The sequence below is a fragment of the Suricata suricatta genome, chromosome 7, assembly GCF_006229205.1.
Source record: "Suricata suricatta isolate VVHF042 chromosome 7, meerkat_22Aug2017_6uvM2_HiC, whole genome shotgun sequence".
In the NCBI taxonomy this organism is placed as follows: Eukaryota; Metazoa; Chordata; class Mammalia; order Carnivora; family Herpestidae; genus Suricata; species Suricata suricatta.
The window spans coordinates 63,750,366-63,763,983 of record NC_043706.1 but is presented as its reverse complement, the minus strand read 5'-3'; the positions used below and the strand labels follow the sequence as shown (position 1 = coordinate 63,763,983).

Below are 13,618 nucleotides of genomic sequence, written 5' to 3'. Positions count from 1 at the left end.
CTTCTGTGGCTTGAAGCTGACATGGGAGCTTCTCCCTTGACTGACACCAGAGATTTGGGTTAGCAGTTCCAGGGACAAGCAAGGCTCTCTGGCCCGCTTGTCTGTATTCATCATCTAGTCTATCTAGAAAGGTCGAGGTGTCTGAGCGAGGTGGTCATTCCACCCCAAACCCCATGACAACACAGAACTGAAGTACTGAAGAGGGAGAGTGCCAGCACCATTCCAGTTTTTCTGTCAATCATGACTTAAAAACACAGAAATGCTAGTCACCGGTTGTTATGGATTTGTCTTCAGTGTTAAGAAATCGTGCCATAACAGTTTCATAGGAAAATACAGTAGGATATAAAGTAACTACCTTTATTATCCCTTTAGCCAAGCTGCTTGCCAAAAATTTTTCCATATTCTGGATCCTAGGAAATTGATAATTTCTATTTCATAGGGTTTTCATTGATGTTCAAAGATAATTACTGTTGAGGATTTCCGGGAGAAGTATAGGAGTTTTAGAAATCAACTTTCACCCTACATACTTCATTTTTAAGTGTTGGAAATCAGTTGGATAGCTCTGGATGATTTAGTATCGTTTCAAATTTGAAGCCCTAAGAATTTGAGGGCTTTAGAATTGCCTCCTTATGCAAACAAAAGACTACTAACTTTCAAAACAGATTGAAACATAAGACTTTTACTTTGGTAACATTTAATGGACAAAGTCCTTATAAGTAAGCAAATCTGCAAGCTGAAGGTTTTTTTTTTTCTGGTTTAGTTGTGGATCCACTATGATCTCTCCTCGATGAATACTCCTCTTATGTTAATAGGCTCACTGTATTAGAGCACCTAAGACGAAGAGTATAAATGAAGACTTTATAACTTTTCCAGATACAGAAGCAGTTATTAGACTCTGTCCTCTTCATAAATTAATGATAAATCTGTAATAACCTAAGATTATCATCTCCTTCCTCTCTCTCCTCATCCTATTTAAAAGTCTTCTATGAATAGAAAGCTATAACTGCCTTTGTTCCAGTTCTTCGGTGTCACGCAAGGACTGATGAGTGTTGGGCAGGTGGTTCAAAGCCACCTGTCTCTGCTGAGTGGTCTTCACAAATCGGAGCAGATTGATGATGGCGGCAGGTGTCACTCCAGGTATACGACCAGCAGCGCCAATCTGAGAATTAAAACCATTAGAGACAAGTCAGTAACGAATCACTAAATTCTAGTCCTGAAACTATGTATGTTAACTAATTTAAATAAAAACTTGGAAGAAAAAAATAACAAAACCGTAGGAGAAACATAAGTGAGCTATGTCAAAATCAAATCTATTTTGCTCCTAGTAACAATCTATATATTAATATATTATAGCTTGTAAAATATTTTTAAAACGATTATCTTAATGTATCTTCAAAATAAATATAAAGTAGATAAAGGGAATGTGATTATTATTGATACCCTCAAGTGACTTGTCCAAGATCACATATTTAATAGAGAGGGTTGGACTACCTACTTTTTCACTAAACGAATGTAACTTCCTCAGCAGTGTGCTGGACAGCACCCTAGAAATTCTGTGGTGTATTTTTATAGTGAAATGTATGAATATTCACTCCAAGTGGTATAAAGCCTACGTAATCGCATGTCAGTGCAGGTCAGGTTTGCTGCCAAGTCTGTCCATAACAAAGACTAGGACAGCTTTTCGCACCTAGAGCTGTGGATAAGGGGTGTGGGCTCCAACGACCAGTTCTGTCCGACCGGACTTTCCGTGATACTGGACAGTTTCTATAAAATTTGCACTGTAACAGTGCACTCTGCAATATGGTAGCTATTAGCCATATGTGGCGACTGAGCACCTGAAACATGGCTAGTATGACTAAAGAGCTGAATTCTGAATTTTAATTTTAATTAATGTAAATGGTCATATTTAGCTAATGGCTTTCCTATTGGGCAGTGCAGATTATGATTACCCATAAAAACCCAAAATGAGTAGGATATACAGACTTATAAAATTTAAGGCTTATTTGCTTGGTTTCCATGATGACTATTGCTAAGAAAACCCTGTTTATATTGATGGAATTACTCCTCCCTTTAAAAATAATTTTTTTCAAAAATTGTTAGAGGCCCTATTTTTGTTAGATCCCTTTTACTTTATGAATCACCACTAAAAGAAGCCACTGCCTATTAAACTGTGATACACCATCCATTTTTAAGATACAACTCTGTTTCAGAAATGTTAAATGTGCATCTCAAAATCAGTGCCAATTTACTGTCAGTGTAGACCCTGACATGGGGCTCGAACTCCCCAACCGTGAGATTGTGACCTGCACCAAAATCAAGAGTTAGACACTTAGCCACCTAAGCTACCCAGGCGCTCCATAAATATGTTATTAGAAGTCTAATACTATGTAATATCTAATGAAGTTTTTAATTTGTTCACAGATGTTTACAGACACATACACACACTTAGGCTCAAGCATGGGGTGAGGTAAGGAACCTCCTTGACTCCCCTCCACCTCCTAGTAGCTTCTAAACCAAATGGAACTTCTAATGAAGATTCCAAGCAGTGATTTGAAAACCACTCACATGTATTATATTTTAACCTAATGTGGTATCTTTTATGTCATGAGTTATATTAATTTGCACTGATGGGTTAGCACATGGTTGGGACTAGAGGATAATTTTAATCAATCCAATTCTTGATTTCTAGTTATTTATTTAGACTGTTTTTTCATCTCAAAAACATACCAACATCGGTCATACAAAGAGATATAACAGATTAGATTTTTTAAATGAAGTATTAATTATGTGTATTAATTATATGACCTTGTCAATACCCAGGTTTAAAAAAATTAAGCACTAGCTCTTTATCCTCTCCACTGCCTGGTTTCTTACCGTCTCTGGGCGAATGAAATGTAGCTTCTCTCGAACTTCATAAGACAAAGACACATCTCTGAGAGTCAAATAATCCAAGTCTTTTGGCAGCTGGAGAGCTTCATCTTGCTGAACTTCCTTTATTTGTTGTTGCTGATGGAACAACACTGATTCATAACTGGCTGGTGAACAGAATTAATTATGTTATGATACTCCAATTAAGAACTTACATTTTTAATATTTACTTTTGAAAGAGAGACAAAGCATGAGCAGGGAAGGGGCAGAGAGAGAGGGAGAGACAGGATCTGAAGCAGTCTCCAGGCTCTAAGCTGTCAGCACAGAGCAGCCGACTTGGGGCTTGAACTCATAAACTGATCATAAGCTGAGCCAAAGTTGGACACTTAACCCACTGAGCCACGAAGGTGCCCCAACAACTGTGTCTCTCTGGCTTTTACAATTTACAAAAAAACTCTGTATATAATATCTCATTCAACACTTTGCCCAACATCACAAGTGGGGTAAATGTTCCCTTTTCCAGATGAGGAAATTGAGGCTAAATCAGAGGGAGTGTCTTGCGTACCAACTACATCATTCTGTCTAGTAGTTTATTGCATGTACTTTCATTTCAAAAATTTGGAAAATTAAGAGGCACCTACCTATCTCTGTCAGTAGAACATGTGACTTTTTTTTGAGTGAGTGAGAGAGAGAATGAGAGAATGAGAGAGAGAGAGAGAGAGAGAGAGAGAGAGAGAACACTCCATGCCCAGGACAGAGTCCAACACAGGGCTCAATCTCACAACCCTGAAATCATAACCTGAGCCGAAATCCAGAGTCAAATCCTTAACTGACTGAGCCATCCAGGCATCCTAAGCACATGACTCTTGATCTCAGGGTTGTGAGTTCAAGCCTGATGTTGGGTATAGAGATTACTTAAAATTTAAAATCTGGAAAATTAAAAATAGAAGATACTGCTTTTCTACTTAGTATAAATTTTCCCTCTCAGTACAAACTCTCAATAGACTATGGGCTATAAGCTGTTTCTCTAAGAAAATGTATTTCAGAATTATGAACCTATCAAACTATAATTAAATTTTATTTTTAGTTTATTTTTGAGACAGAGAGCACAAGTAGGGGAGGGGCAGAGAGAGGGAGACACACAATCTGAAGCAGGCTCCAAGCTCTGAGCTGTCAGCACAGGCCCAATGTGGGGCTTGAACTCATGAACCATAAGATCATGACCTGAGCTGAAGTCGGACACTTAACCGACTCGCCCCTGGGCTTTAGCTTCTTTATCCACAAATTTTAAGGGCTGACCCAGATGACTTCAGATGGCCTTTATGGTAACAAAGGATAGTTGTGAGGTGCACAGGCCTTGTAGTCCGACAAGTTAGATTCAAATCCTGGCTTTGCCACTCACCAATTGTGTGATCCTAGGTAAGTTACCACTTACCTGTAAAATTAAGACAATAATGCTCATACCTATTCTTCACAGGACACATCTATTCTTTTTTTTCTTTTAAATGTTTATTTTTGAGACAGAGAGAGAAACAGAGAGAGAGAGAGAGAGAGAGAGAGAGAGAGAGAGAGCGCGAGCGCGCTGGGGAGGGGCAGAGAGAGGGGGAGATACAGAACCTGAAGCAGGCTCCAGGCTCTGAGCTGTCAGTGCAGAGCCCGACGTGGGCTTGCCCCCACAAGCTGTGAGATCATGCACCTGAGCCAAAGTTGGATCTTAGCTGACTAAAGCCACCCAGGTGCTGCTCCAGGACAAGTCTAAATACCAAACAAAATACTGCATGTAAAGGTCTTAATACAACGTTGTAATATGACAAATTAGCACAAAAAAAAATTATATGACTCAGAAAAAGACCCTAGAGAGGATCATGGAAATGAGGTAATGTATATGTTAAAGATATATTTACTTAAATTTTCAAATATATACATAATAAAAAGGAATACAAAGAAGAATCGGAAATTGATTTCTGCCATTAAGTAACTTGCTATCTGGTAGAGGGTCTGTGTAGCGCTTTGAAAACTACTGATATATCTTATATTTTAACCTAATGTTTCTATTAAGCCATATAGAGTCTTTCTATATATCAGTGTCTTTAAAAGCAAGGCAAAATAGTAGCTACTCTATGGCTGAAGTCTGGGCTTTCTATGAACAAGTTAAAGATAATTATTCGGGGGGCGCCTGGGTGGCTCAGTCAGTTAAGCATCCAACTTTGGCTCAGGTCATGATCTCATGGTTTGTAAGTTCAAGCCCTGCATCAGGCTCTGTGCTGACAGCTCAGAGCCTGGAGCCTGCTTCTGATTCTGTCTCCCTCTCTCTGCTCTTCCCCAGCTTGTACTCTGTCTCTCTCTCTCTCAAAAATAAATAATAGAACATTAAAAAATTAAAACCTTTCAAGTCTAAAAACATTAAAAAAATAATTATTCTAGATTTTTCTAACTCAAACCTGGTGATTTATGGAACAAAGTAAAATTGCAAACCAAGTTTAAAATACAGAATTTAATCACCTGTTCCCAGGTGATTAACAACCTGAATGTTCAATAATGTAATTGTTATTTAGTAGAGAAATTATGAAGTTGAACTAAAAGTATGACATCTTTCCACATTAGTATTCTACTAGTGTCTTGCATTTGCAGTTTGGGAGTTTCCCATTGTTGCCGGACTTTTGTTCACTAGCGCAGTGGGATGGTAGGTGGTACTTGGGTCACTCTGTATGTACAGCCAAATCAGAGCAAAGTGGTAGATCTCTTTGGAACTAAAAGAAATGCCATCGCTATAAGGAATGGAGCATTCTTACCCCTTTGGCTGGTCCCCAAGGAATTGAAAGTGCTTTCCTATTTGAACAGCACATCATTACCCAACTTTTCCTACCCATCTTCCTGTCTCTTTCAGTTCCTTGCCTTTTTATCCATATAATTTTCCACCCCAGGGAGAAACAGCTATCAAAGTGCAGAAGGTGATGTTCTCAGTATTTTTATGTTTGAATATTTTCATAATGAAAAACTTAAAAAATACAGTGCAACTACAGAGTTACCTGTAGTTTTGATGGTCAGCACACTGACCGAGGCTATGAGAGCACGTGTGGGTCATAAAGTGCCGGGCAGCTCGGATTTCCTTGCCGGCTACAAGATAACTATTTGCTGCTGGTAGAGTATTCCAGTATATTCTCAAAGCCAAAGACACTATTATTTTTCTCATTATGAGAACCTCAGATGGGGAAATGTAAAAAGGAAACTTAAGGGAAACTTGAAAGGTACTCACAAACTACCTAGGGATACTGTTCAAATGCAAATGGCCTGGATGGCTCAGTTAGGTGAGCATCTGACACTTGGTTTCAGGTCATGATCTCACGGTCATGAGTTTGAGCCCCGAGAAGCCCTGCTTGGGATTCTCTCTCTCCCTCTCTCTTTGCCCGTACCCTGCTCACTCTTTCAAAGTAAACAGACTTAAAAAAATACAGATGTGTTCCCTCAGTTGGGTCTGAGGTAGAGTGAGATTCTATATTCCTAACAAGCTCCCATGTGGTGCAATGCTGCTCACCTGGGAACCCCACTTTGACTAGCAGAGAGCCCAAGCCTATGCCGGTTCTATGGTAATGATGCCTCCTCTTAACGTAGAGCTTTTTCTTAACGGATCTACTTTCCATAATTTGCACAAATGGAAAAGAGAACACGTAGGCATGTTAAGTAAAAAATTATTTTCTACCTTCTATTTTCAGTCTTTCAGCTAGTTCTTTACATTCAGTGTACTTCTTCAAGGGCTCTGGAACAGCTGTGGCTAACAACTTCATATCAACTTCTTCATACTTCAGAACATCTAGAGCTCTGCAAATACACAGAGGTTTCATTAAGATAGGAGTCCAAAAAAAAAGGGGGTCCATATCATGTAAGCCAGATTAAAAACAAGATTCCTTGGAAATAATGCCAAATCTCTGAATTAATACTACTATCAAAAGATACTCAGAGTGCCTGGGTGGCTTAGTCGGTAAGCGTCAACTTTGGCAGGTCATGATCTCACAGCTTTTGGGTTTGAGCCCCACATCAGGCTCTGTGCTGACAGCTCAGAGTCTGGAGCCTGCTTTGGATTCTGTTTCTTCCTCTTTCTCCACCCCTCCACTGCTCATGCTCTCTTTGTCTGGCTCTCAAAAATAAACATTAAAGCAAATTTGATTAAAAAAAAAAGGATACTTCTAATTCTTTCCAAGTAGTCACCAAATGCAGTAACATCTGTAACACAGTAGATCCTCAATAAGACTAGCACATAATTCTCCCCAATTCTCTCCTTTTCTTTATCATAAGAAATAAGTTGTTGGCAAAGATTGCATTGCTATCATCCATTTGTCCTCCCTTTCTTGTAAGGACAAACTATCCTCTGACAACAAGGATTTGATTGAGTTCTCTAAGAATTTGCATCTCAGCCCGTCTCATGAAGGAGTCATCCTCTCGTATCCCAAAGCCAGCTGGAGATCTCTTTCTTGCTTTTGCAGAACTCTCCAAGTCAGAATAAGAGGCCCCTGTGTGTATGTTTTAAGTCTCTGCAAGATAAACTGATGACAAAATGATGGTCAAGGGCTTTTCTAATAAGGAAGGGTTCCTAAGTATTCTTCCAGTTAGTTGAGTATATTCTAATTTAGTATAATCTCCATTTCAATTTCTACGATTGGGAACTTTAGGCAGCTAATTCTCAGTTCTACTTTCAAGACCCGTTCTGGATAGGTAAGTCCTCCTGGGCCAACGCAAGGGGAGAGGAGAGCAGTGTATGCAGAGATGACTGCTAAAATTCCCAGGCAACTTTCATCGCTCACCAAGAGAGCATGCTTGAGTACAAATGCTGACGGGTATTGCAGGTGAGGTTTGCAATAACTTGATTCACTGCCAACCAGAGAGAGAAACTTCAGGTATGTCTCATCTCCAGAAGTCCTGGTGCTCCGTAGGCCAGTTTAATCCCTTTTATACTGATCTCAGAGTCCTTCCTGGTATCATCCACCCCCACCCTCGTGCCCTCCTCTAAGATGGAGTGAACTAGACTGTTACTTATTACTGACTTCACTTTTATATGGCTTTTTGGTTATAATTCATTTAAAAGGTTATTGCCAGAGTAACTAACAGTGGTATACAAGGAATTCCATTGTTGCCGAGACCTGAGTTCTACTTGGTTGAACCAGGACACTGCCCTAGGCGCACCTCATTCCTGTGGTTTCAAGAACGCAAGGCATTCTGCAGTTTACATCTCATTTTGTGTGGTTCTCACAAGACTCACTGCTCTGTACAATTTCCCTACATTTACTGCCTTAATTCACTTTGCTTCTATTTACTAAGTTTGATCTTTCCCTCCAATAGATTGTTGATAAATTCTGTCCATCCCAAACCAATTAAATCAATTAATTATCAAGTCAACAGAAAGTCAGATCTGTCCATCTAAAGGTCCCAAGTCTCCCGAGGCCTCCCAGCCAACCTCCTTTACTGTTTATTCTAGGACCAGAGTCATGCATTATCACCCTTTGCGGATGCTTGACTCATTTCTTCCTCAGATGGCCTGTTCTAGGCATGTCCAGAAACTCTGGGCAGCTCTGCTGTGCTCCAAGAGACAAATTAGGTCAACTAATTACAGAGGCTTCATCTCATAAGCTACCATGAAACCATAGAACCCTAAGTCCCAAAGGAAAATGGCTGGATTGTCTATTAAACTATAGAACATACTGGAACACACCTAATGACAAAAGCGTTATCTTGGAATCCAGCAGGATGGTGATCTCAAAGAATAGCCCTTGACCCTCCAACTTACTATTTTTTAGAAAAAAGTTTATTTACACGCCTTGAAGCTGTTCTCAGGTCCAGCCTCCAAGATCTGTTTCGAGTCAAGCCTAAGTCTCAGAGTTCAGAGCTCTGACACAGAAAGGACAAGTTATCACACCACAGTGGAATGTAAGAGACAATCTAACACATCAATGTATTTCTCTATAATCCTGGCAAGAAATATGTGTGCAGTTATTTGTGTATCTCTTCAAAGTCTGGTTCAACTTGTGTTTTTAGCACAGAGCCAAGCACATACACAGTAAATGCAATAAATAAATGTATTTGGACCAATTTTCTATCTTTCTATCTTTATATATCTAGGCATTGATAAAGTGAGTTCATTTAGGGAAGCTGAATGCTAGAGTGTAAATATTCTGCTGAAATCAAATGTGCTTTGGGGGGCGGGGGGGGTCCTGGGTGGCTTAGTCAGTTAAGAGTCCGACTTTGGCTCATGACCTTTGTAGTTTGTGGGTCTGAGCCCCACTTAGGGCTCTGTGCTGACAGCTCAGAGCCTGGAGCCTGCTTCAGATTCTGTGTCTCCCTCTTTCTCTGATCCTCCTCCACTTGCACTCTGTCTCTCTCAAAAATAAACATTAAAAATTTTTCAAAAACAAAAAACAAATGTGGGGACTAAGACCCTAGTTTCTCCTGAAGGGAAAGATAACCTGAATTAAAAAAGAAAAGCATTTGGCTAAATTATTGTTTTTTTTAATCACTTTAGTAAAATGGCTACTCCTGGGATTAGTTTGGTAAAAATATAAAACCAACAGCCTTTTCATTCATATTTTTATTCATCAATTAGCATTTTAGACTGTGTGAGAAATATTTACCCTGCTTGCAATGTTACCTCAATACACAGTCACATTTAATGTAAATTCTAATTATATAAATTTGAAAGAGTGAAATATTTGTCAAAGCATGATGTATTTACAAATTCTGGGCACAAAGTCTAAAATAATGGGAACCTCCCTAAATTTAAACAAACCCCTGAAATACTGAGTGGGTTATAAACTATACTACTACGATCTCCCAGTGGCACTTGGCTGGTAAATAAATCTATCCACCATCCTCATTTGTCAATCAGGCTGTTCATTCCTGTGACTAAGAGTCCCTAGTTTGGGTGACTACTACATAGGTTCTTTAACACTTATCATCATTGTAATTAAAAATTTGCTTAATATCTTCTATTATCTGCCAGTGCTCTGGGAAATTCCCGTGAAAATGAAAACTTGGGAACAGAAGTTATAAATGATGATAAGAGACCACGATGAGATGAAAGCCACAAAAGGACACATCATGCCAGGCGGTTAATCAAGGAGAGCACATTGGAAGAGGAGAGATAATAAAAAGCAGTATTAAAATAGGTGCACCGTTAAGTCCACAAAATCCCTCACAGAGAGAACAGGCTTGAAAAAAAAAAAAAAAGGGAACGTATGTTGGAGACATAGCTGCAAGACAATGCCACCATATTTGCTTCTAAGCTACAATGAGTTTACAATTCTGCCTTCTGGGCACCTCCCCACCTGAGTTAGCACACATTTTTATTTTGTTAAAAAAAAAAAAATTTTTTTTTTCTTAAGAGAGACAGAGCATGAGGGGAGGGACAGAGAGAAAGGGAGATATAGGATCTGAAGCAGGCTCCAGGCTCTGAGCTGTCAGCGTAGCCCAACACGGGGCTTGAACTCCGAGACCTTGAGTGAGCTCATGGCCTGAGCCGAAGGTGGGACACCTAACTGAGCGAGCCACCCGGGTGCCCCAGGATACATTTTTTAAGTGAAAAATGAGTGGTGAAATATGCAGGTTTTGAACTGTGTAAGGTCCTTAGGACCATTATCTATGAACCAAAAGCTCTATATTAATGTCTTTTAGACTCAAAGTCCATATAATCAGAATGATGAAGGGATGAAAAAAAAACCCTAAAATGCAGAAAAGGATTGTTCAAGTGAGTCTACAGAATTTAAAATATTCTGCTTAATCAAAGAGGTTTCTAATTGCTCCATACTTATAAAAGAACGCAGATTAACTGTATTTCTTGGTGTACGCTCTAAATCTTAGGAAAGCCAAAACTCAATGGGACCACAGAAATATTATATAAAAAATGGAAAAAATAATTTAGAATCATATATATTTTAAATACTGAGTAAAGAGGTAAGTTACATCTAAACAATTCTGAGAAGCCAAAATAAGCTATGTTCATTTAAAATAGGGTATCCACAGGTAATGTTTCTCTGAAACAATCTCACTTTTCTGTAAAAAGTGAGAAAAGTCTATATTAAAAGTGCATACCTGAGAGGCAGACTTTTATCAATACTTATAGAAGCCTCTGGAATTAACTTTTTCCATTTAGAACTGGACAGCTCAATGGATTTTAGCACAGAAATGCCTTCTTCCAAAGAAGACTTCATCCAAGAAGCTCTTTCATATCGTTGTTGGGACACACAGCCAACTTCCTTATGCCCTGCAAGAGGGGGAAAGAACATAATGAGAGAGGTTTTAAGGAAGACTAAATACGGTTGCAGGACTCAGAGAGATACCTCGGAGCGTGAGCCTGCTGTCGGCGTTATCAGGGCGCAGTGACAGACGGAACTCGGCTCGGCTCGTGAACATGCGGTATGGTTCGTTGGTGCCCAGTGTAGTGAGGTCATCAATCAAGACTCCTATGTAGCCTTCTGTTCGACTAACGACAAAAGGAGGCTTCCGTTTGACCCGAAGACTGGCATTGATTCCAGCTATCACACCCTAGAAGAGGACTGAAATGTTAAAAAGGCCATTATGAACTGAACAATGAGCTACCTTATTCAGAACACTATTTGGAAAAAAACAGCCTGGGAGAGTAAGAAAGCAAGGACTGCCCAGAAGCTATAGAATAAAGAAAGAAAATGTGATTCTTATTCAAAAACAGAATACAGGTAGTGTACCACTTTAGAACGCTATTATTTCATTGTTTTGAAAAATGTTTAATACCCCCGATAAGCCTCAGGTGGGCTAATATATTGTTTTAAATCCACCCATAAAACTCTTCTAGCTTTTTCCCCACTTACAAGTAAAAATAACATAACTTCTCATTTAAAAGGAACATGATAATTTTCAATAGTGTTATGTTAAAATAACTAAATTTTGTTTTTAAAAGAATCTCATGAGTGGCAGCCTGGCTCAGTCAGTGCAGTGTGCGACTCTTGATCTCAGGGATGTAAGTTTGAGCTCCAGGTTGGGTGTAGAGATTACTTAAAAATAAAATTTAAAAACAAAGTCAAAAAAATCTAATTGAATGAGGTATCAGACTTAGGAGCTCAGAAAAGAGAATTAAAACCAAAAGTGTTTGGCACAGCATAAGGAATACAGTCAAAGATACTGTAATAGCTATGTATTACAGATAGTAGCTACATTTGTGGTGAACACAGAATAATGTATAAACTTGTCAAATCACTCAGTTGTATACTTGAAACTAAAGTAACATGTGTCAACCATACTCAAATAAAAAATAAACAAAAAAACCCACAAGTGTTTTCAAAGAGTAGCCATCCCTGTATACCTTCAAACAGAAATAAGTCTTTCACTACAATATGAGTTGTGTAAGATCTATATAGTTATCACAGCAGACGCTAAAAGGAGAAACACCAGTTAAATAGTCCTTTTCTCGTTATAGTAACATTTGAACAACATCTTACTTGAGCTGCAGCTTCCTCATAACCAGTAGTGCCATTTATCTGGCCAGCAAAGAAGAGCCGTTGCACCAAATGAGTCTCAAGAGAAGGAGTGATCTGACGGGGGTCTAAGTAATCATACTGAACACCGTAGCCTGACCAAAGAATGAATGACACAAAATAAGTAAAACCAGAGCTAGATTTACCTCAAAGTAGAGATACAAAGATGATCACTACATGCTCTTGAAAACCAAAGACTATTTTAAATGCACAGATACTGGGCTTTGTCTTCTGAGGCTCTTAGCAGCCAGGACTGCAGCTAAGACCTCCTCACGATCTACTAACGTGATGCTGAGTTCTTATTGAAGAACAGCCGTGATTCTCCTTACCTGGCTGAATCATTTTGGCGTTCTCCAAGCCTTTGATGCATTTGATCATTTTCTCCTGTAATTCAGCAGGTAGCGTCACAGATAGCCCTTGGGGGTAGATGAGGTCAGAATCCATGCCTTCAGGTTCCAACCAAACCTGATGTAGACGGTTTGGAAAACGCAAAACCTTTGATTCGATGGATGGACAGTATCTAGAACAGGACAATGGAATTCAAAAATTTAATGAAGCAAACAAAATAGGATTGATGTCACTCCTTAAAGTAACATTCGGTCCTTACCGGGGTCCTCTTGTGGTTTCCTTGATGTGACTATTTAAGTGCAGGTTATCAAGGACAATCTCATCCACTTTAGGGTTCGTGTGAGTCAAGTAACATGGCAGCTGATCTTCTGGCTAAAATATAGGAACTACTTAAAATGCTGTTTTGCTTCTTTATTAGTTTGTCTTTTACTTAAATATATTACACACGTGATATGCACTTAATTTTACAGACATTAAACCTATGCATAATGCTGAGCACTACTTAGGGAGTATTCTTGCCAAAAAACAACCCAAAAGGTGAATCTAAATGTAAACAATCCTCTAGATCTACCAGTATACAGGAAATACAGAAGATGGAAGAACATATTTAAGATACCAGAAGGATGAAATAAGAGAAATCCAGAATGTGAGAAATTCTAGAGAACAGATGACTCAGTTTTTTCCTCATATGTCGGGGGCCCGCCAAGTTTTCAGTCTGCCTCAGGCAAGGATTATCACTCCGTTGAGTGAGCCAGTAAACAAGATTTGCATCTGGAGGCTGGAGATTGCCATTTCCTGGTCAAAATAACTTTGGCGACTGTCTTGCTGAGCTAGACGTGAGTGGCCAAGGCACACAAAAGATCAAAACCGTATTCAGTGTTAGTTCTCCATCCCCCAAGATTGCTGAG

At 39.2% G+C, this 13,618-nt stretch overlaps 1 protein-coding gene across 1 annotated transcript in view; it reads right to left on the bottom strand.

Annotated features, from left to right (window-relative positions):
- Positions 1 to 651: 651 nt before the first annotated feature.
- MTO1 (mitochondrial tRNA translation optimization 1) overlaps positions 652 to 13,618 on the bottom strand; it is a 25,522-nt gene continuing 12,555 nt past the window's right edge. Inside the window, exons 5-12 of the mRNA XM_029945194.1 lie at positions 12,970 to 13,082; positions 12,692 to 12,882; positions 12,327 to 12,457; positions 11,193 to 11,397; positions 10,945 to 11,116; positions 6,569 to 6,687; positions 2,875 to 3,035; positions 652 to 1,159 (exon numbers count right to left, since the gene is read on the bottom strand). Coding sequence (XP_029801054.1) covers positions 998 to 1,159; positions 2,875 to 3,035; positions 6,569 to 6,687; positions 10,945 to 11,116; positions 11,193 to 11,397; positions 12,327 to 12,457; positions 12,692 to 12,882; positions 12,970 to 13,082 — 1,254 coding nt within the window. The 3' untranslated portion in view covers positions 652 to 997. The remainder of the gene's footprint in view (positions 1,160 to 2,874; positions 3,036 to 6,568; positions 6,688 to 10,944; positions 11,117 to 11,192; positions 11,398 to 12,326; positions 12,458 to 12,691; positions 12,883 to 12,969; positions 13,083 to 13,618) is intronic.